The sequence below is a fragment of the Oryctolagus cuniculus genome, chromosome 7, assembly GCF_051225735.1.
Source record: "Oryctolagus cuniculus isolate XC-2025 breed Fujian yellow rabbit chromosome 7, ASM5122573v1, whole genome shotgun sequence".
In the NCBI taxonomy this organism is placed as follows: domain Eukaryota; kingdom Metazoa; phylum Chordata; class Mammalia; order Lagomorpha; family Leporidae; genus Oryctolagus; species Oryctolagus cuniculus.
In genome coordinates, this window is record NC_142873.1 from 21,715,331 (window position 1) to 21,737,675 (window position 22,345).

The 22,345-nt window shown below is 40.1% G+C and overlaps 1 protein-coding gene across 35 annotated transcripts in view; it reads left to right on the forward strand.

Annotated features, from left to right (window-relative positions):
• The window catches only part of KMT2C (lysine methyltransferase 2C), a 291,237-nt gene that overhangs the window by 104,600 nt on the left and 164,292 nt on the right, over positions 1-22,345 (forward strand). For all 35 annotated transcript variants that reach the window (XM_070077273.2, XM_070077277.2, XM_070077274.2 and 32 more), the window contains 3 exons: positions 6,754-6,954; positions 10,166-10,314; positions 12,246-12,355. In XM_070077273.2, coding sequence (XP_069933374.2) covers positions 6,754-6,954; positions 10,166-10,314; positions 12,246-12,355 — 460 coding nt within the window. The remainder of the gene's footprint in view (positions 1-6,753; positions 6,955-10,165; positions 10,315-12,245; positions 12,356-22,345) is intronic.

A 22,345-nucleotide genomic window follows, 5' to 3' on the forward strand; every position in this document is an offset into this window, starting at 1 on the left:
AGAACTGTTACCAGTATGCTGTTTCTTATAAACTTATGTTTATATTCTTTGTTCCATATCTCCTACATTGTTTAAGAAAATAAATGTCTGAGATCATTGGAATGTTAAGGGAAAATATGTGTTATGAAAAACCATACTTTAAAAATTTTTAAGAAGCAGACAGAGAGGGAGAAAGAGAGAAAGAGAAGAGAGCTTCCATCCAGTGGTTCACTCCAAATATTCAAAATGGCCAGGGCTGGGCCAGGCGGAAGCCAAGAGCCAGGAGCGTCTTCTAGGTCTCCCACCTGGGTGCAGCGGTCCAAGCACTTGGGCTATCTTCCTTTGTTTTCCCAGGCACATTAGCAGGGAGCTGGATCGGAAGTAAAGTAGCCAGGACTTAAATCGGTGCCCATATGGGATGCTGGCACCACAGGTGGAGGATTAACCTCCTATACTACAGCACTGGCCCTGCATTTAAAACAATTTTGCAGGAGAATAAAATTTTCCTTTTTATATTTATTTTCATTTTATTTGTAAGACAAATACCAAAAAAGACAGAAACAGAGATATTTCATCAACCTTTACTCCCCAAATGCCCACAACAGCTGGATCTGGGCCAGGGTGAAACCAGCAACCTGGACCTGTATCCAAGAGTCCAATGTGGTTGATGGGACCTAAGTTCTTGAATCATCACCTGCTACCTCCTAGGGTGTGCCTTAGCAGGAAGTTGGATCTGAAGCAGAGATGGGCTGGAGCCTCTGACAGGGGCTGCAGGTATCACGAGAGCATCATCTTCTTCTTCTTTTTTAAGATTTATTTATTTATTTGAAAGTCAGAGTTACAGAGAGAGAGAGAGAGAGAGAGAGAGAGAGAGAGAGAGAGAGATGTCTTCTATCCAATGGTTCACTCCCCAATTGGCCGCAATGGCCGCAGCTGCACCAGTCTGAAGCCAGGAGCCAGGAGCATCTTCTGGGTCTCCCAAGTGGGTACAGGGGCCCAAGGTCTTGGGGCATCTTCTACTGCTTTCCCAGGCCATAACAGAGAGCTGGATCGGAACTGGAACAGCCTGGTCTCGAACTGGCACCCATATGAGATGTTGGCATTGAAGCCCAGGGCGTTAACCCACTACACTGGACCCTCCACAAACTTTTTGAACTTTCATAGAGAACATTATAACCTATCAGTGCGTATATCAGCTTTGACATCTTGTAGTTTTTAGACTTTATTTGACAGACAAGAATAAAATCTTAACATTATTTGTAAGTTGAGTATTTCCATCTTCTTGAAGTATATTCCTTTTTGCTTTTGGTACACCTCACTCTTCCTTTGGTCTTCTACTGCTTTCTCAGGAGATTTTCACCCTTTGTAACATTGTATTCTAGGCTGAGTCCTCAGCTTTCTTACTTCTGTCTCCATTGCACTCTGTGGTTCAGCTCATTCAACCTGGTAGCTGTAAATCCTTAGGAGCTCTGCATTTAGATTTTCAGTGCTTGTCTTTCCCTGAACTCCAGACTCTACATTGTTTTAGTTATTATGAACATGTTCACATTAATTCTTCCAATAAATAGATACTGAAATATCTTTCCATTTGTGTTATCTTCAGTTCTTTCATCAGTGTTTTATTGTTCTTTGTATATAGATCTTGGTTAAATTTGCACCTAGGTAATTTTGTTATTATTGTAAATGGGGTTGTTTTCTTGTTTTCCTTTTTCAGGTAGTTTTTATTCATATATAGAAAAATACTGATTTTTGGATGTTGGTTCTATATCCTGCTGCTTTATTGAATTTGTAAATCAGTTCCAATAATTTTACTTTATTGAATTTGTAAATCAGTTCCAATAATTTTTTTTTTCTGACAATCTTTAGGGTTTTCTATGTAAGATCGGGTTATCATATCAGAAAATAGAGATAGATCCACTCCTTTTTTAAAAATCATGTTTAGGTTGGCTTTAATTTCTTTCTCTTGCCTAATGGCAGTGGCTGGGAATTCTAGTACTGTTTTGAAAAGAAGTGGTGAGAATGGGTGTTATTTTTCTCTCTCTTTTTTTTTTTATGAATTTTCCTCATTTTATTCACTAGGTATTTCATTCTTTTCTATTATTTTGTCTCGTTCAGTGATTTCTGTGATTTTTCTTACTATTCATCTTTCTAACAGACTTGACATTTCTTTCCCAACTGCTTTAGTTGAATGCCTACCTCATTTATTATAAACTTTTAAATTTACTGATAATCTGTGTAAACTTGTGAGCTCCCCTTCAATTAACCACAGTAGCTGCATCCCTCATGTTTGTATTTAATGTTGTTGGTATCATTCTGTTAAAAATGTTATAATTCCCATGTCAACCAAGGGTTTCTTCTTTTTAGTTTCCAAATAGATTTTTTTAAAGATTTATTTATTTATTTATTTGAAAGTCAGAGTTACACAGAGAAGAGAGACGGCGGTTGGTGGTGGTGGTGGGGTCTTCCATGCACTGGTTCATTCCCCAGTTGGCCGCAACTGCTGGAGCTGCGCTGATCCGAAGCCAGGAGCTGGGAACTTCTTCCAGGTCTCTCACGCGGGTGTAGGGGCCCAAGGACTTGGGCCATCTTCTACTGCTTTCCCAGGCCAAAGCAGAGAGCTGGATTGGAAGAGGAGCAGCCATGACTAGAACTGGCGCCCATATGGGATGCTGGTGCTTCAGGCCAGGGTGTTAACCCGCTGAGCCACAGCACCAGCCCCCTTTAGTTTCCAAATATTTAGGTAATTTTAAATTATTCATTTGTATTTTTCAGCTTTCTCTGCATTATTTTCAGAGATTATCATCGGTGATACTAGTCGTGTATCTGATTTTACTGATTCCATTTTTTGCTTTCTACTTTTTTGTAGTAATTTTGTATATCTCTTACTGTCTCTAGTATAGTTATTTTTTTTTCACTTGCATTGGTATGATAATATAGCCACTCAGACTTTGTTTTGCTTCATATTTGCTTGGTATCTTTTTCACTCCTCTCCCATTAATATTACTTGTCTCTTTTTGTTTTCAGTTTTTTGTGCCTAATTATGGTTAAATGCCAGAAATTATATATTTTTTAAAAAGATTTATTTATTTGAAAGGCAGAGTTACAGAGAGAGAGGGTGAGAAGCATACAGAGAGATCTTCTGTCAGCTGGTTCAAGTGCAACTGTTGGGCTAGGCCAGCCTGGGCTGTGCCGAAGCCACCGGCCAGGTGTCTCTTTTCTCCCATGTGGTTAGCAAGGACCCAAACACTTTTGCCATCCTCCATTGCCTTTCTCAGGCATATTAGGAAGGAGCTGGATCAAAAACGGAACAGCCAGTACATGAACCAACGATGCCCAAGTGGGATGCAAATGTCCCAGGGGACAGCTTAACCTGCTAAGCCATGCCGCCACCCCCTGTTTGTATTTATTATAATGGCAATTTTACTAATATTAAGTATTTAGTTTGTCATCTTTTAAAATGTTTTTTCAGTTGTTGTATGGATGGTTTTTCTTTATTGGTTGTACTTGAGAACCTCGGGAGGTACCTGGAGACCATCTTGTGAGTAGATTAGAATTACTTTTGTGTCCGTAAAATAAAGGATTTATTCATTTATTTACTTACTTGAAAAAGCAGAAAGCAATATTGAGAGAGATCTTCCATGCACTGGTTCCCTCCCCAGACGCCCACAACTGCCAGGGCTCAACAAAGCCAGGAGCTTGCAATGCCATCTAGATTTTTATGAGAGGTGAAATTTCTGAGGTCTTATAAGAATGTTAATACAGTTTCAGTTAGAGGGATAGAAATTTGTTTATTTTCATTTGTTTGAAAGGTAGCGAAAGAGAAACAGAGACGGAGATCTTCTCAAATTCCTCAGTAGCTGGTGCTGGGCCAGGGCAAAGCCAGGAGCCTGGAACTCAGGGAAGGTCTCCAGTGTGTGTAGCAGGGAGCCAGCTACTTGAGCCATCACCTGTTCCTCCCCAGGTTGTGCTTTAGCAGGAAGCTGGAATTGGAAGTGTAGCTATGACCTGAACTCAGGCCCTCTGATAGCATGTGGCTATCTCTAGTAGCATCTTAACTACTGGGCCAAACCCTTGTCCCCTGAATTTAAAATTGAAAAATCAAAAACTTTGGGATGGTATTTCAAAATTTTTTAATTTATTTGACAGGCAGAGAGGCAGAGGGAGGAGATGGACAGAGAGAACTGTCATTTGATAGTTTACTCCACAAATGCCTGCAATAACCAGACCTGGGTTGAGTCCACAGCAGGGCTGTGGCCACAATCTGGGTTTCCCCCATGGGTGGCAGAAATCCATGAACAGTGTCATCCCTGCCTCTCACAGTCTGCATTAGCAGGAAGCTGGAGTCAAGAGTCAGACCCAGGAATGAAACCCAAACACTGTAATGTGGAACACTGCTATATTAACCACTATGCAAATGCCCACTCCCTGTATATAAAATTGAAGGCTAGTGAGTTTTTCTATAATATTTCAAAAATGTTACTTGATATTTTAATCAGTGCTACTTTAATCAGTATTGTTTAGAATAAGGCTAATTTCAATTTGATTGTGGCTTATGTTTTTAGGAGAAGAAACAAATCACAGATTTTGTTAAGGGAAATGTCAACTTACTAGCTTGGAGAAAATTATAAATAAGAATATAATGATACTAGCAATGGTATGGATTCTATCTGGTATGGTATTCTATCTGGGTAACACAGGTTAGGAAATTGAAGAGATGATTCATTAGAAAAAGTATATAAGATTTATTTATTTGAAAGAGAGAGTGAGAGATCTTCCATCCACTGGTTCATTTCTCGAATGCCCACAATGACTACAATTGGGCCTGTCTGAAGCCAGGAGCTAGGAACTTCTTCTGGGTCTGTCATGTGGGTGCAGGGGCCCAAGCACTTGGGCCTTCGTGTGCTGCTTTCCCAGGTGCATTAGCAGGGAGGTGGATCAGAAGTGGAGCAGCAGGGACTCGAACCGGCATTCGGTAACAAAATTTTAATTAGTAGGGATAATATAATATGGTTAAACTTATTAAAAGCAATTGACCTGAAAGATTACACATTATTTGTGTTAGCTGGTAATACAAGCTATCGTGAAAGTTCATGGAGTAAATACAGAGACAATGGTTGAATATTAATACCTGAGAAAAAAGAATTGGATGTAGCAGTAGTAAATGTTGTGAACAGAATATATAGCTAAAGAGATACCTATTCTATGAATGTATACTGTATTTTGTTTTTTATTCAGTTTTATAGGTTTTGACAAACTGTTATAATATTGTACAAAATGGCTTCACTGACTTAAAAATGTCCTGTGCTTCATTCTTTTCCTCCTCTTATTCAGTATTTCTGCCTCCCCTCATCTTGGCCCAGTAACTTTTTTTTTTTTGACAGGCAGAGTCAGACAGTGAGAGAGAGAGAGTCAGAGAGAAAGGTCTTCCTTCTGTTGGTTCACCCCCCAAATGGCTGCTACTGCTGGCACTGTGCTGATCCAAAGCTAGGAGCCAGGCGCATCCTGCTAGTCTCCCATGCGGGTGCAGGACCCTAGCACTTGGACCATCCTCCACTGCCTTCCCGTGCCACAGCAGAGAGCTGGACTGGGAGCAACCGGGACTAGAACCTGGAGTGCCAGTGCCGCAGGCGGAGGATTAGCATAGTGAGCTGCGGTGCCAGCTGGCCCAGTAACTATTTATATAAACTGTATGGTATATACGAAGGAACTTCAAAAAAATTCTTGGAAAATTAAATTTAAAGAGAACTTGATTTTTGTGCAAAACTTCTTGATATCCACTTAAAAAGTTTATGAGAAGTATATTTTATGAAAAACTATATGTAGTTGAAAATTTTTTTGCAGAAAATAAAGATATAGGGGCTGGCGTTGTGTTGGCGGTGAAGTTACTGCTTGCTGCTGGCAACCCCTATGGATGCCAGTTCGAGCCCAGGCTGCTCTGCTTCCGATTCAGTTGCTTGTTAATGTGCCTGGGAAAGCAGTGGAGGATGTCCCAAATGCTTGGGTCCCTGTACCCACGTGGGAGATCTGGACGAATCTTCTGGCTCCTGGCTTTGGCCCTTTCTAGCCCCAGCCATTGCAACCATTTGGGAAATCTTTTAAAGAAATAAATACATAAATCTTAGAAAAGAAAGATAAAACTTTACATTTTTCAAGATTTGGAAAAAACCTTATATATTACACTTAAGTATGCCATCCATCAGTTGTTGTCTTTTAAATACAACTTTGTGATCACATGTTAATAGTTGTTTGGTTTTCTTTAATCAGAGATTTCAAATTTTCCCCCCTTTTTAACAGGAACAAAAATTTTTAAATAAATGGCCAAATCAGGGCCAGGCCAAACCCAGGGGCCAGGAGCTTCTTCTGGGTCTCCCAGATGGGTAGAGGGGCCTGAGTACTTGGGCCATCCTCCACTGCTGTCCCAGGTACATTAACAGGGAGCTGGATCAGAAGTGGAGCAGCCAAGACTTGGACAAGTTCTCACATGGCATGCTGGCATATGGATTGCCAGTGCTGCAGGTCCCGGCTTAATCCACTGTGCCACAGTGTAGGTCCCTACAAGTAAAATATTTGATCTGATATATTTACTATTTAAAAATAATAGGAAAAATTGGATTGGGAATATATCATTATTATTAAACTTAATTGTTTAAGTATAATCACTGACTAGAGAATAGAAGATACAATTCAAAAGCTTAATTTTTTCTGAACAGAATTTTAAATTACTTAAGCAGCTGAATAAAGCTACTTTTCTGTTTGTCTTCACATTTTTACCAGTGAACAACTCTGCGCTTTTTGTTACTGTGGGGAAAAAAGTTCCTTAGGACAAGGAGACTTAAAACAGTTCCGAGTAACACCTGGATTTATCTTGCCTTGGAAAAACCAGCCTTCCAACAAGAAAGACATTGATGACAACAGCAATGGAGCCTGTGAGAAAATACCAAATTCAGCACCACGAAAACAAAGAGGACAGCGAAAGTAAGCAGTTTTGAATTTACATTGTTGGAAAGAATGAGTCTCTATATAATTCACTTTCATTGTAATGTTTATAAATGTATAAGTTGAGGTTGTCTCTGTTGAACAGTTTTTCATGTTTTTCACATTCATAGGATTTTTTTGATTTGCCATTAATCCAACAGACTTTTCCCCAAAAATTAATATTTAAAAATGTTTGTAACCTTAATTTTGTTCATGTGATCATGAAAGTTAACCTTTGGTAGAAAACTTTAAAGAGCACACCATAGCTGATGGGAATTCATAGAATTTATAAAAAGAAAGAAGACAAATCAATGGAGCCCTTCTTTCCTGCCTCAAAATAGGTTTTTAATTGTGTGTAAGAACATAGCACAATAATGAAGTAGTGTTTTTTTTCACTATTGTTCAGTTTATTTAATTTACACATATGTGTATGTATTTCAGAGAATGATGAGCAATCATTAAAGGTGGTAAATTCTCCTGTTGCAGTGCGTGCTTGCCTTATTTCTCCCTTTCCCTCCCATTCTTCCTCCTACTTCCCCTCCCTATGCACCCCCTTTGAATGCCCTTTCTAAATGTAAAGAAGCTGCTTTTTAAAACATAAAATAAGGATTTCTAAGATATTTTTACAACTGTGTATATCCGTGTATATGGGGCTACTGTAGCCACCTAAAACTTGTTCAGTATTTTTAAAAGTGTTTATGCATTTATGTTTAAAGGTCTTCTTAATATGTGGATTTGCTTTGCGTGTTAAGGAAGTAGAAGTTTCTGCAGTTGTTGAGAGTCTAAAAATTAATTTAGCTTGGAAGGCTAACCAGCCCTGCCCCTTGAGGGTAATGATATAATCATCCAAGTGCTTATCTGGCTTATATCCAGGTTTAAATACTAAAGCATTATTGTGTTCTTATTTGATTGGCTCCTTATTTTGAAATGCTGCCAATGTCTTGATGACCTGAATAAGGAATGAAACAGTAACAAGAAAGAGAATCTTGTAAAAGAATTTAAGGTGGAATAGTTTAAGGAAGCTTGGAAGCACTATATTTGGAAATTCTTGATGTTTTGAAGGCTGTAGCTAAATCATATATAAGATCCTTATCTGTTATCAGCTGAGTGCTCACATGTTGATAAAATATATCAAAAGCCTTGAAAACTTAAAATGTCTGTCACTAATTAGCAAATTTAATAGACCAAGCTGGGCTATATGCTACAGTTTTGTGTTTTGCCTTGGATATAAAATCCTGTCTTGAGGAATAAAATCAAGCTTCATTTACTTATTTTATAACTGATGTTAAATTTTACTGAAAACTTTCACGAGCTCATATAAATATATAAAAATTGTGTTGGTTTAATCAAAGTCTATGTGCACTTCGTTTATTAAAGTCTTTATGTGTACCATGTTTACTAAGTAATGATAACAAGCCCATTAATGAAGTATACTTTCAAAATTTAGCAGTCATTTAGGGGTAGATAATTTAGCTTAGTAATGAGTTTAAATATCTATAGATATGTTATTAATGAAGTATAAGCACTCAGTTAATTTTATAAAATGTGACAAAAAAAGTTTTAAAATGATTTTCCCCTCTTGTTTATACCAAATATAAAAAGATGTAATTAAGGATTCTTTCCCTGTTTCTTTTATAACTTAAAATTTCAGGGGTATGTGTTTCAGCTGAATTCTTGATTATCTTTCCAAAATTGAGCTGCTGTCATTGTAGGATTGACATTGGCATCTTACTGATGTATGATATAGTCATACAAACTTATCTCAGACTCTGAAGGTTGAATTTGATTAAGATGCTGGTTAGAAGCTGCTTAGTAATGGACTGGATAGTCATTCTACTGGTTTTTACATCCCACCTCCCTATCAAATAGTAGTATCTCCCAAAAGCTAAGATCCTTTAGTATTTATAGATTAACTGCTATTTTTTTCCTCAGAAAATAGTAATGATTAATAATAAAATATTTATAAGAGTGGAGATTATGTTTATAGAAAAGAACTTGTTCTCATTTTATGTGGACATTTATAAATGAGATTCTAAGGTTAGTATGCTGAACTGTTCGAACAAGTCTGCATTTCTAATGCTGAACATTAACAATTACTAGTTACATTTTTATAGTTTGATATTTAGTTGTACTTACTGAAATATGTTAATACTTTTTTTCTTTCAATGATTCCAGGTATAAAAAAGTTTAGTACCCTGGTCATTGTGCTGATTTTCTGTTAATAGGAATCATGATAAATATCCAGCAAACAGAAGTGCAGTGAGTTATGATCTATATTCAATAGTGGTTTAATCCAGACTTATGATCAGGTTAAATACTATGATATTAGGAGGAGATTCAAGCTTTAGTGGTAGTCATCTGATTTCCCATATTTAATGTTATAGACCTGGTTGCCTATTTATTTAATGATCTTAATTAATACCCAAAGTGTTAGGGCTTAAAATTCTGAAATCTCCCATAGGTTATACACCTTATTTAAATTTTAAGCAGGTACATACTATAGTTTTTTGCTAATATGCTATCTCCTTACTCCCAAAGCATTTAGTGACTATTTTGTTTTTGCATTTTGCTTCTGATTTCTTTTTTGTTTTAAAGATTTATTTAATTTATTTGAAAGTCAGAGTTACAGAGGGGTAGAGGCACAGAGAGAGGTCTTCTATCCACTGGTTCACTCCCCAGATGGCCGCAGTGGCTGGAGCTGCACCGATCCAAAGCCAGGAGCTTCTTCCGGGTCTCCCAAGTGGGTGCAGGGGCCCAAGGATTTGGGCAATCTTCTATTGCTTTCCCAGGCCATGGCAGAGAGCTGGATCGGAAGAGGAGCAGCCGGGACTAGAACTGGCGCTCATATGGGATGCCAGCACTTCAGGCCAGGGCGTTATCCTGCTGCGCCACAGCGCTGGCCCCTGATTTCTGACCTACTGTTAAAATGTGATTTCTGACATGGCATTCGATGAGAGTGAGTTTTTAAAAAACTTATATTAGAGAATGCAGATTTAAATTTGTAATAGTAAGTTTAATGATTGTAAGTTTGGGGACTTTTCTTAGTTGTTGCTTACATAATATATTATAGCAACCCAATTTAGATTTGTAACTCTGACCAATAATAACAGAATTAATAATTTATTTGGCAGTGCATTTTACTTACATATTTATAAAATGATATGATTTTCTACTTGTTATCACTTTCACAGCTTTTCAATTTCATTTTCAGAGAACGATCTCCTCCGCAGAATGCAGTGTCTTGTGTAAGTGTGAGCACCCAGACAGCTTCAGATGACCAGGCTGGCAGATTATGGGATGAACTCAGTCTGGTTGGCCTTCCAGATGCCATTGATATCCAAGCCTTATTTGATCCTACAGGTATGATCGGCTCTTCAATGACAACTGACTCTTGATTCTGGAAGCATTTAAATCTTAGTGTGTTATCAGCTTTTCTTACAGGGAATGTTTTCTAGAAATAATTAGGATCATATTATTGAAAATGATGTTAAGTATGCCTGGTTAGATAAAATAAATTGTCTAAATTAATACTTACCTAATTTATTTAAAACCTGCATAGTGCCAGCACTAGACCAAATGATTTTACAAATATTTGCATTTACTGTTGTGTAGATATCAATGCCAGGGGATCTGACATTTTCGGAAAGAGACAGTTTTAAAGGGATATGTGAGAACTTGGGGAAGATGGCAGTCTGAGTCCAATTAATATGGGCATAAAGGACAATAGACCTAAGCCATGTGGGTTCTTTTTTAACAATATAGTTGTGATGCTGTAGGGATTTTAAGTAAACCTCATTCTACAATTGAACTACAGATTGACTGATAGTGGTTAATCTGCTATGTGATGGAGAATTTAAAGCTTGGGCTAGAATTGATGAGTGATGTGTGCAATTACTGTGAGATGGGGCTGGCAGAGTGGTAGTGTCTTTTCATCTTTATTATAAAGATAAAATATCTTCAAGTATTATTTAAATAAAACTAAAATGATTTTATTGGAAGAAGTAATCACTAAGTTAGTGACTCAAAATTTCATGTGTGTCTGAATTACCTGGAAGGCTTGTTAAAAGAGATTTCTGGTCTGCCTGGAAGAAATTCTGTTTTAATATGTTTCAGTTGTGATCTGAGATTCTGCACTTTGAATCCCAGATTGATATCGGTGTCAGGTAATGGACTGGACCACAGTTTGTGAAGATCTGCTTTAGTGGGAATATCATTGTGTATTTCACAAGTTGGAGTTCAGCTTGAAATTTTTATGTCTTTATTTAGTTAATACTTCTTAAAAGTATTATTTATTTATTTATTTGAAAGAAACTTGACAGAGAGGTAGAGACACAGAGAAATCTTCCATATATTGGTTCAATCCTTGATTGCACAGAACAGCCAGAGCTGGGTCAGGCCAAAGCTGTGACCCAAAAATTCCATCCAGGTTTCCACATGGGAGACAAGAACGTAAATACTGCGGCCGGCACTGTGGCGCCGTGGGTTAAGCTGCTATTGCAGTGCTAGCATCCCATACGGGCACTGGTTTGGGTCCTGGCTACTGCCAGTGCACCTGGGGGGCAGAGGATTACCGAAGTTCTTGGGCCCCTGGATCCACAAGGGAGACCTGGAAGAAGCTCCTGGCTTCTTGCTTCAACCTGGCTCAGCCCTGGTCATTGATGGTCATTTGCACAGTGAACCAACAGATAGAAGATCTCTCTCTCTCTCTAACTCTGACTTTCAAATAAATAAATAAATATATTTTTTAAAAAGAACACAAGTACTTTGTCCATCATTTGCTACCTTCCAGGCATATTAGCAGGAAGCTGGAGTGGAAGTGCTTAGTTGCTTGGACTTGAGCTGGTGCTGCAATATGGGATACAGCTGTCTCAAGTGTGGTTTAACCTGCTGTGCTACAAGGCCTGCCCACATTTGATTAATTTAAATATACATATATTTATGTGTCTGAAAGGCAGATATAGGCAGGCAGAGAGAATCTCCCATCCATTGTTCTCTCTCTAACTGTCTGCAACAATCAGGGTTATGCCAGGCTAAAGCCAGGAGCCCAGAATTCAATCTGGGTGTTCCCTGTGAGTGATTGGGACCCAACTACTTGGGATATCACCTGCTGTCTCCCAGGGTACACATGACCAGGAAACTGGAGTCAGAAGTGGAACCAAGACTTGAACCCAGGAATCTGATATGGAATGCAGCTGTCTCAAGCAGTGTCTTAATGATAGTACAAATGCCTGCCTCATGGTTAAGGCCTTTAATGTTTATTGGTTTGCTCTCTCTAATGTTTTCCATTTTAGGCACTTGCTGGGCTCATCACCGTTGTGTGGAGTGGTCACTGGGAGTATGCCAGATGGAGGAAGCATTATTAGTGAATGTGGACAAAGCTGTTGTCTCAGGGAGCACAGAAGTGAGTAGAATAAACAAATATTTAAACAACAGTTTTGTAACATTTACTTTCATTATCAAAGATTTAGTTGCAATAAATCAAATAATTAGTGAAGTAAAACCCCTCAAATAGGAAATTATTTACATCAGGAATAATTTGTGCAAACCATTAGAATATAAAATGTTAAGCTACTCAATAAGTTTAATCTTTTCTTTTTTATTAAGAACTTATTTATTTATTTGAAAGGCAGACGTAGAGAGAAGATGGAGAGTCATATAGAGACACAGAGATGCCATCTGTGTGCTAGGTCACTCCACAAATGTTCACAAGAGCTGGGACTGGGCCTGGCTGAAGCCAGGAGTCTTTAACTACATCTAGGTCTCCCATGTGGTTGCAGGGGTCCAAGGATTTGGGTCATAGTCTGCTACAGTTCCCAGGTGCATTAGCAGGGAGCTGGATTGGAAGTGGAGCAGCCAGAACTTGAACCATTTCTCATATAGAATGCATCTTAGGCAGCAGTTTAACTCGTGCCACAACTCCAGGCCCTTTAGTCTTTACTTTTTTTAAAAAAATATTTATTTGAAAGGCAGAGTTCCAGAGAGACAGAGGTAGAGAGAGAGAGAGAGAGAGAAAGAGAAGAGAGAGTTCTGCATCTGCTGATTCACTCCTCAAAAGGCTACAACAACTGGAGCTAAGCCAGTCTGAAGCCAGAAGAGTTTCTTTCGGGTCTCCCATGTGGGTGCAGGGGCCCAAGGACTTGGGCCATCCTCTACTGCTTTCCCAGGCCATAGCAGAGAGCTAGATTGGAAGTGGAGCAGCCAAGACTCAAACCAGTGCCCATATGAGATGCTGGCACTGCAGGTGGCGAATTTTCCCATTATGCCACAGTGCTGGCCCCTTAATCTTTTTTTTTTTTTTTTTTTTTTTTTACAGGCAGAGTGGACAGTGAGAGAGAGAGACAGAGAGAAAGGTCTTCCTTTTGCCGTTGGTTCACCCTCCAATGGCCGCCGCTGCAGCCGGCGCACCGCGCTGATCCGATGGCAGGAGCCAGGAGCCAGGTGCTTTTCCTGGTCTCCCATGGGGTGCAGGGCCCAAGCACCTGGGCCATCCTCCACTGCACTCCCTGGCCATAGCAGAGAGCTGGCCTGGAAGAGGGGCAGCCGGGACAGAATCCGGCGCCCCAACCGGGACTAGAACCCGGTGTGCCGGTGCCGCAAGGTGGAGGATTAGCCTATTGAGCCACGGCGCCGGCTTGGCCCCTTAATCTTTAAACTAAACATTTTACACTTAAATCAGAAATTTAAATTTTTACAAATGGGTAATACTATGCTTATATATCCACGATTACTTATCCATTAAGACAGTATTTTATTTGCTGGGATGGCAGCGGTACAGAGAGACAGAGGAAGAGACAGAGAGATCTTCCATCAGCTGGTTCACTTCCCAGATAGCTGCAATGACTGGGGCTGGGCCAGGCTGAAGCCAGGAGCCAGGAGCTTCTTCTGGATCTCTTATGTGGGTGCAGGGGCCCAAGGAGTTGGGCCATTTTCTGCTGCTTTCCCAGGCACATTAGCAGACATTGGATTGGAAGTGGAGCTGCTGGAGCTACAGGCGGTGGCTTAACGCACAACGCTGGCCCCAAGATGAAACTGTTTAATAATGGTTTAAAATAAGATACCCAAGATTTGACTCATCTTTAGTTCACATTTTGATAAATTAATCATTGATTTAAATACTTCTTTTTAGTCCAGTTTGCAATTCAGCTACTCTTTTTGGTATCAAGTAATGTGCACACAGCTTGGCATTTTTTAAGACTTTTCATTATAATTTTCATTTAAATCTGAAACCATTACAAAAAGACAGCAGTTACTTCCATCTATAAAGAAACCAACTCTTGTGAAGTTGTATTTCTGTGCTTTTTACAGCTTTCCTTTGGTTTTTGATGGGCATATTTGGGAGAAGTGGGACAGCTCTTTCAAAGACCTTCCTTTTTGAATATAGAAACTAATGGCCTTCAGTAAGATTCAAGTTATGAAAATTTACTCAGATTATCAAAATGATATGATTTACAAGAATAAAGTCAGACTGCATGTTTGGGGAATTTGACATTAAATTTATGGGCATGTTATCAAATTTTGAGCAATATAATGCATCATAGTTTATACATACTTAGATTATCAAAGTAAGACTGTGATAGATCATGAGACTGGTATTGTGGCATAATGAGTAAATCCACCACCTGGGACACTAGCATCCCATATGGTTGCTGGTTCAAGTCCCAGCTGCTCCACTTCCAATCCTGCTCCCTGCTAATGGCCTGGGAAAAGCAGGGGAAGATGTCCTAAGTGTTTGGGCCCTTGTGACCCATATGGGAGACCTGGAAGAAGCTCTTGGCTTCTGCCTGGCCTAGCACTGGCTGTTGGGACCATATATGGAGTTAACCAGCAAATGGAAAATCAATCTCTCTCTCTCCCCTTCTCTCTCTGTAACTCTTCCAAAATAAAAAAAAAAATAAATCTTCAAAAAGTAAAAAGACTGTGATAGATCATTAAGAGCCATCCCTTTTATGTAGTGATATTTAGAGCTCAGTGGCAGAAGGATCTCAGGGTCTTGAGAGACCTACATTTCTTTTGACTTTCTCTAGGCATTAGTATTAAGTGGCCCTAAATGTCTTGAAATTGGATGGAATATTTGGAGCAGGTAGAAGTTTAGAAGGGAACCAGTGGCAGCATTGCCAAACCTTTACCTCTCCTGTAGATTCAGTCATTCAGAATTTACATGGGTGCAAATCCTTTATTTGTGATTCCTCTGGTTTTTGTCTTGTTGTGTTCCTTCTTTATTAGATAGGCACAGCATGGAGCAGTTAGTTACAGCTTTACCCCTAAGAAAGGAAGATTTGTCTCACTATCAAAATGTTGAACATGTAATAACAGGTATTCTCGTATTTTGCTCCTGGAGGGAAATTTAGTGATACCTAATAAATTATAATTACATTTATATTTTGATTCTTTTAGAAACCATTCTGAATATGCCTCCAACAATACAAAAATGTGTAATTGAATAAACTATGCTACATCACAAAATGGAGTATTGTATAGTTGTAAGACCAGTGAAGTGGTGTTGACGTGGGCATTTAGTGTAACCATAGCCCATATCAGAGTGCCTTTTTTGTTGTTGTTGTTACTTTTCTGTTTTTTTTAAGATTTATTTATTTTGAAAAGCAGAGTTACAGCGAGAGGGAGAGGGAGAGGGAGGGGGGAGAGAGAGAGAGAGAGAGAGAGAGTGAGTGTATACCAACTGCTGGTTCACTCCCCAAGTGGCTGCAACAACTGGGGCTGGGTCAGGTTGAAGCCAGGAGCCAGGAGCTTCTCGATCCACATGATTGTAGTGGCCCAAGCTGGTTTTCCAGGCACATTAGCAGGGAGCTGTATTGAAAGTGGGGCATTTGGGACTTGAACCGCCAACCATGTGGGAAGCTGGACCTGCAGGTGATGGCTCAAACAGGTATGTCACAGCGCCAGCCTCAAGTGCCTGGGTTTGATACTGGCTGCAGCAATCTGACTCCAGCTTCCTGACAGTGCAGACCCTAGGAGGCAGTGGTAATGACCCAATTAATTGAGTTCCTGCTACCCATTTGGGAGACCTATACTAAAATTCAGGCTACTGGCTTTGGCTAGTTCAGTCCCAGCCATTGTGACCATTTGAGGAGTGAGCTAGTAAACTGGGGAGGTGGCTTCACGTTTACCTTCTCTCTCTTCCTCTGCCTCTCAAGAAATAAAAGTGAAAGATAATCTCTCTGAACTAATTTTATTGGTTTCCATTATATTTTTTTAAGTGAACAAAAAATACAAGAGTATTTATTATGTGCTACCTTTTATGTAATTAAGAGTGACATATAAGAAACATATGTATGCTCATTTTTTGAATATATACACAGGAAGGAGAAACCAAAAGTGAAAGAGAATGGAGACTATGGGGAGGTGGTGGGAAACAGATGGAAAGAAGGGAGTAAGATCCATATAGTGTGAATGAAATTTTAGTGATGGTTTGCATAGCCTTATTTTATTGCATGGTACAAGTAATACAGAAATATTTCACATATGCTACAGAAAAGCAGTCATCACTAACCAGGATGTGGGGCAACCCAAAAATGAATGGCAAAATTCATACCAAAGGGGGATAGAAAATGATAACCTAAGTTGTAGAAAACAGTATCTTGATTAGATAACATTATCCTAAAGAGAAAATGAACTATACAAGCATCATGTAATCTTTTAGTAAATATATTTATTGTAGGAGTATGTTTGAGGAGTCTGAAGCTACATTTTTTTAAGATTTATTTTATTTATTTGGAAGGCAGAGTTGCGGAGGGAGGGAAGGAAAGAGGGACGGAGGGGAAACAGCGATAAACAGCAAGCCATTTTCTATCCCCAAATGGCCATAAAGGCCAAGGCTGGACCAGGCTGAAGCAAGGAGCTTCTTCCATGTTTCCCAAGTGGTTGCAGGTATCCAAGCATTTGGGCTATCCTGCACTGCTTTCCCAGGCACATTAGCGTGAGCTGATTAAAATTGGAGCAGCTGAGACTTGAACCAGCATCCATATGGGATACCAGTTGTTGCAGGTGGCAGCTTAACCCACTATACCTCAACACTGGCCTCTGAAGCTGCTTTTTACAGTAAGTGAACAATTAAGTAGGTATTTTGCAGATGCTGACTGCTGGATTTCTCAGTGTTGAAGAATAGAACGGCTAAATGAGATTTGTAGTGTTGGAGTAGAATCAATACAAGAGTACTTCAGAAAGTTTGTGGAAAATGAAATGAAAATATATTTGGTTTCATGCAGAAAATTTTCATCCTTTCACTCTTGTTTTAGTTGTTGCTTTATACTAGATTATATAGATCCTATCTTCAAGCAGTATTGTATAGTTTCAGCTGCAATAAAAGCATATTTCCTTTTCTCCCCTCTTGAACTTTGTGCTACTGCTATTATGCATTTGTTTGGCTTTTACATATGTCATGAACTTGATAATAGATATTGCTGTTTTAAAAATTATTTATTTGAAAGACACACATACAGAGAGAACACTGCCATTTGCTGGGTCACGCCCCAAATTGACACTGTGTTCCTCTTTACAAAGTCCTAAACCAGGAAGTCAATCCAGCCTCTCCTGTGTAGGTAGCGGGAACCAGTCACTTGAGACTTTATTGGAAAGTCAAAGTTGGAGAGAAGGAGGGATGGAGAGACAGGGAGATCTTCTATCTGCTGGTTCACTCCCCAGATGGCTGCAATGGCCTGTGCCAGGACAGACAAGCCAGGGGTCAGGAGCTTCTTTCAGGTTTCCCATTTGGGTAGTAAGGTCTTAAGTTCTTGGACCTTCTTCTACTACTTTTCCCAAACCATTAGCAGGGAGCTGGACTGAAAGTAGAGCAGCCTGGACATAACTGGCACCAAATGGGATTACAGCATTGCAGGTGGCAGCTTTACCTGCTACACTACAATGCCAGCCCCTAACCTTCTGTTGTGAAAGGTATTTTTGATGTATTTTGATAGGATAGTTGACATTTCCCCCTCAACAGTTTATATACATGCCACAGTCTTCTCCCTTTAGTGACTTCTGAGGAGAAATCTGTTACCATTGTATTCTTTGTTCCTCTGTGCATGACATTTCATTATCTGACTTATGCTCTGGCGTAATTTCCTTCATGTTTCTTAGGTTTGGGGTTTGTTGAATTCCTTGGATCTGTGATGTTATAGTTCTTTTTATGGTTAGAAAAGTTTTGGTGGTTATTTCTTTTTATTTGACAAATAGAGTTAGACTCCATCAGGGTCTCCCTTGTGGGTGGCAGGGGCCCAAGTGCTTGGCCCATTTGCCACTGGTCTCCCAAGCATGGTCGTTAATCACATCCAATGTAGTTTTCATCTCAGATGTGTTTCTTTTCTTTTAAGATTATTTATTTGTACAGTAAAGTGATTGTGCGATGGAAGAGAAAGAGAAAAAAAGAGATAAAAATAATCTTCCCATCCATTGGTTCACTCCCCAAATGACTACAGGGACTCCATGTGGTCTCCATCATGGATGCAGGGGCCCAAGAACTTGAACCATCTTCCACTGCCTTCTTAGGCACATTAATAGAGAGCTGGATCCAAAGTGGAACTCCTAACTGGTGGGTGCTGTGATGTGGGATGTTAGCAGCTGAACCTGTTCCTCCACAACAGATGTTTTTCAAAAGTTTGATTTGGATCTTTTTATCTTCCATATTTCTTCTTTTTGAATAATGAGATACACAAACAGTTTTAATGTTCTTGTCTGGTAATTTTAACTTTTGTGTCAGTTCTGATTGATAGATGTTTCTCTGTGTTGTGATTCCCATTTCTTTTGATGCTTGATAATCTTTATTTGGATGCTGAACATTGTATTTTTTACTTGTGGAGGGCTGAATACTCTTTTTGTGTAAGTTTTTGTGCTTTGTTTTGGGTTGTGTATTTCAGTTGTTAACCAGTTTCTTTCTTTTGGATTTTGATTTTATTACTTGTTAGCCATATATGAAGCTGTGCTTAATGTAGGAGTAATTATTCCTCGCCACTGAGGCAAAACCTTCCTGAGGACTCTGTTGAATGTCTCCTAAAGTTTGAGTTTTCCAGTTTGGTTGGTGTCTTGATTGCCAGGCTCTGGGTAGCTTCCTTGCATGCAGTTGCTGAGTAGCACTGTGGAAAGTGTGAGAGTTTGTCTAGATCCACAGAGCTTTTCCCAGTGCAGCTCTGCACTCACCGTACTCTGGCCATCCCCTCTGACTGCCTTGTGAATCTCCTGGCTCTCAGCTCTGTTTCTCCAGTTTTGCAATCAGCTGTGATTTGCCTCAGTTTCCGCTTGGAAAGGCTCTCCAGGCCCTGTGCTGGGACATTTCTCTTTGTTCAGGAGACACTGTCCTTTTTCCTCTGATGTTCACCTTTTTGAAAAGCATTTTTCCTGTGTTTGTCATATTGGCTGTTTCAGAGATGAGGTTAAATCTGGTCTCTGTCACTCCATCTTGGCCAGAATTAGAAGTATTACGTAAGTAGACCCACTGAACTATGAAGTTTATTTCACAGTAGAAAACCAGGAGTTAAGTTCAGTAGCTTCTTTCTCTCTCTCTCTCTCTCTCTTTTTTTTTTTTTTTTTTTTTTTTTTTTTACAGGCAGAGTGGACAGTGAGAGAGAGAGACAGAGAGAAATGTCTTCCTTTTGCCGTTGGTTCACCCTCCAGTGGCCGCCGCGGCCGGCACACTGCGGCCGGCGCACCATGCTGATCCGATGGCAGGAGCCAGGTGCTTCTCCTGGTCTCCCATGCGGGTGCAGGGCCCAAGGACTTGGGCCATCCTCCACTGTACTCCCTGGCCACAGCAGAGAGCTGGCCTGGAAGAGGGGCAACCGGGACAGAATCCGGTGCCCCGACCAGGACTAGAACCCGGTTGTGCCGGCGCCGCAAGGCGGAGGATTAGCCTAATGAGCCACGGCGCCGGCCCAAGTTCAGTAGCTTCTTGATACCACATTGTTAGATCCTTACCATTTTTCTCTGTGCATCCATACATATTGATCTCTTCAGTCCAGTTTCTTCTCTGGTCAAAAAGATGGCAGGCAGGAGTTTAAACTTGTAAATTCATACTCTCATGATAACATTCAGAACTCAAATTGTAACTCTAATTATTATTATAGTTTAGAAAAATCCTTTCCAGGTAGTAAATCTTTTCCTGATTGGGACAGATTTCTCCAAGTATTTCATTAGCTAGAATTATCTCCAGTGTTGCATTCCTTAACAACCATGATCAGTTATGGCTTTTCTCTAAGCCCGGGAGTGGTGCTTACTGATTTATTCTCCATATAAGAGGGTGGTTATCTGAAAAAAAGAATTCTTAAAATTCTTTGGAAGGATGAAGGATAAATGGATGTTTAGTGGATGTTTTGTAGTCTAACAGAATCTTTTATTGGAAACATGTCAACTAAGGTTGCCTAAAAATATTTAGGTATGGGAAAGATTTAATATGGTGCTTAGAGGATGTGTCTGCTACAGCAGATTAGCATATGGGTTCTAGGCAGTGGGGTCAACTTTGAACAAACTTTGGAAATCAGAGGGTATGCGGGTTTTTGAAAACTGTCAAATATGTGAATGAGAGAAAAAGGTGGAGAATACTGAGGAAATAGGAATGGAAAGTTTCCTTAGCTTTGCTTTCCAAACTGAGGAATTCCATTAATAAAATTTGTTAAGAGCAGCATTAACACATCTGATTGTAGCATTTCCTATTTGCTCAAAGACAGACAGATTTAGTCTTACTTCTTTAAATAAAGGCCAATGAATATAAATGTATGAGTAAATGTAAAGATGAAATACAGTGATAGAAAGAGTAGTGTTTGATTCTGTATGAATCATATGGAGGAGTTCCAGATGTTTTTGCCTGAGTGTGTGGTAACACTGAGGAGTTTTGCTTTGGCTGTGCTGAACCAGAAACCCTGTGTAGCCTCTTTTAGACTATATATGTCTGGGTTTTCTTACTATCAATGAATGCACATAAAACCAGCCAATGGGGAATGTTAACAAAGAGGAGAAAAGAAATTGGAAAACTGACTCTGGTCAATGTTCAGAGAATAAAGGGCAGCAGATAGGTATCACACACAGTAAAAGGTACAGGAGGGGGCCTATGCTGCAGGGTGCAGCGGGTAAAGCTGCTGCCTGCAGTGCCGGCATCCCACATGGGCTGCTTCACTTGCGATCCAGCTCTCTGCTACGGCCTGGGAAAGCAGTACAAGATGGCTCAAATCCTTGGGTCTCTGCACCCGCGTGGGAGACACGGAGGAATCTCCTGGTTCCTGGCTTTGGATAGGCACAGCTCAGTTATACGAAGTGTAAGTATAGTACTATAGGTTGCATTAATTGATTTAAAGGCAGTATGGTCAATTATTTCAAAAGTTTTTGTATCATAACCCACTGTGCTACGGTGCTGCCCAAAAAAAAATCATAATTATTTTTAATTAAAATCATTTATTTGAGAGGCAGAAGGACAGACACACATAGCGACCTCTTATCTGCTGCAACAGCCCTAGTAGGGGCCAGAGATGAGAACCAGATACCCAGTCTAGGTCTCCTTTGTGGGTGACTGGAACCCAGTTACTTCAATTACTTCATCTACCCCTTTTTTACTTTATTTTACTTTATTTATTTATTTGAAAGGTAGAGTAACAGACAGTGAGAGTTAGAGAGAGGTCTTCCATCTGCTGGTTCACTTCCTAAATGGCCCTAATGACTGCGCCGATCTGAAGCCAGGAGCCTCTTCCGCATCTCCCAGAAGGCTGCAAGGGCCCAAGCACTTGGGCCACCTTCTACTGCTTTCCCAGGCTATAGCAGAGAGCTGGATCGGAAGAGGAGCAGCTGGGACTAGAATCAACTTCCATATGGGATGCTAGTGCCACACGCAGAGTTTTAACCCACTGCACCACAGTGCCAGCCCCAATTTCTTCATCTACCTTTTTAGGGTCTGCCTTAGCAGGAAGTTCGGTGTTAGGAGCACAGCCAAGTGTTGAACCAAGGCACCATAATATGAGGTACAGGTGTCTTAATGTGCTAGACTAAACATCCACCTCGAATTATCTTTTTTTTTTTTTTCATTTTTTTAAAAGATTTATTTTATTTCTTTGAAAGGCAGAGTTAGAGAGGGAGAAGGAGACGGGGAGGGGGATGTCAGCCTTCCATCCACTGGTTCGTTCCCCAAATGGCCGCAATGACCACAGCTGGGCCAGGCCAAAGCCAGGAGCTTCTTCAGGGTGTCCCACATGGGTGTGGTGGCTCAAGCTCTTGGGCCATCCTCCACTGCTTTCCCAGGCACATTAGCAGGAAGTGGAGCAGCCAGGACTTGAACCAGTTCCCATATGGGATGTTGGCACAGCAGATCAGTATTTTATCCCATTGCACCACTGCACTGGCCCCTCAAATTATCTTTTAATTCTATTTTTCTACACACTTTTTCTAGTAACCTTATATG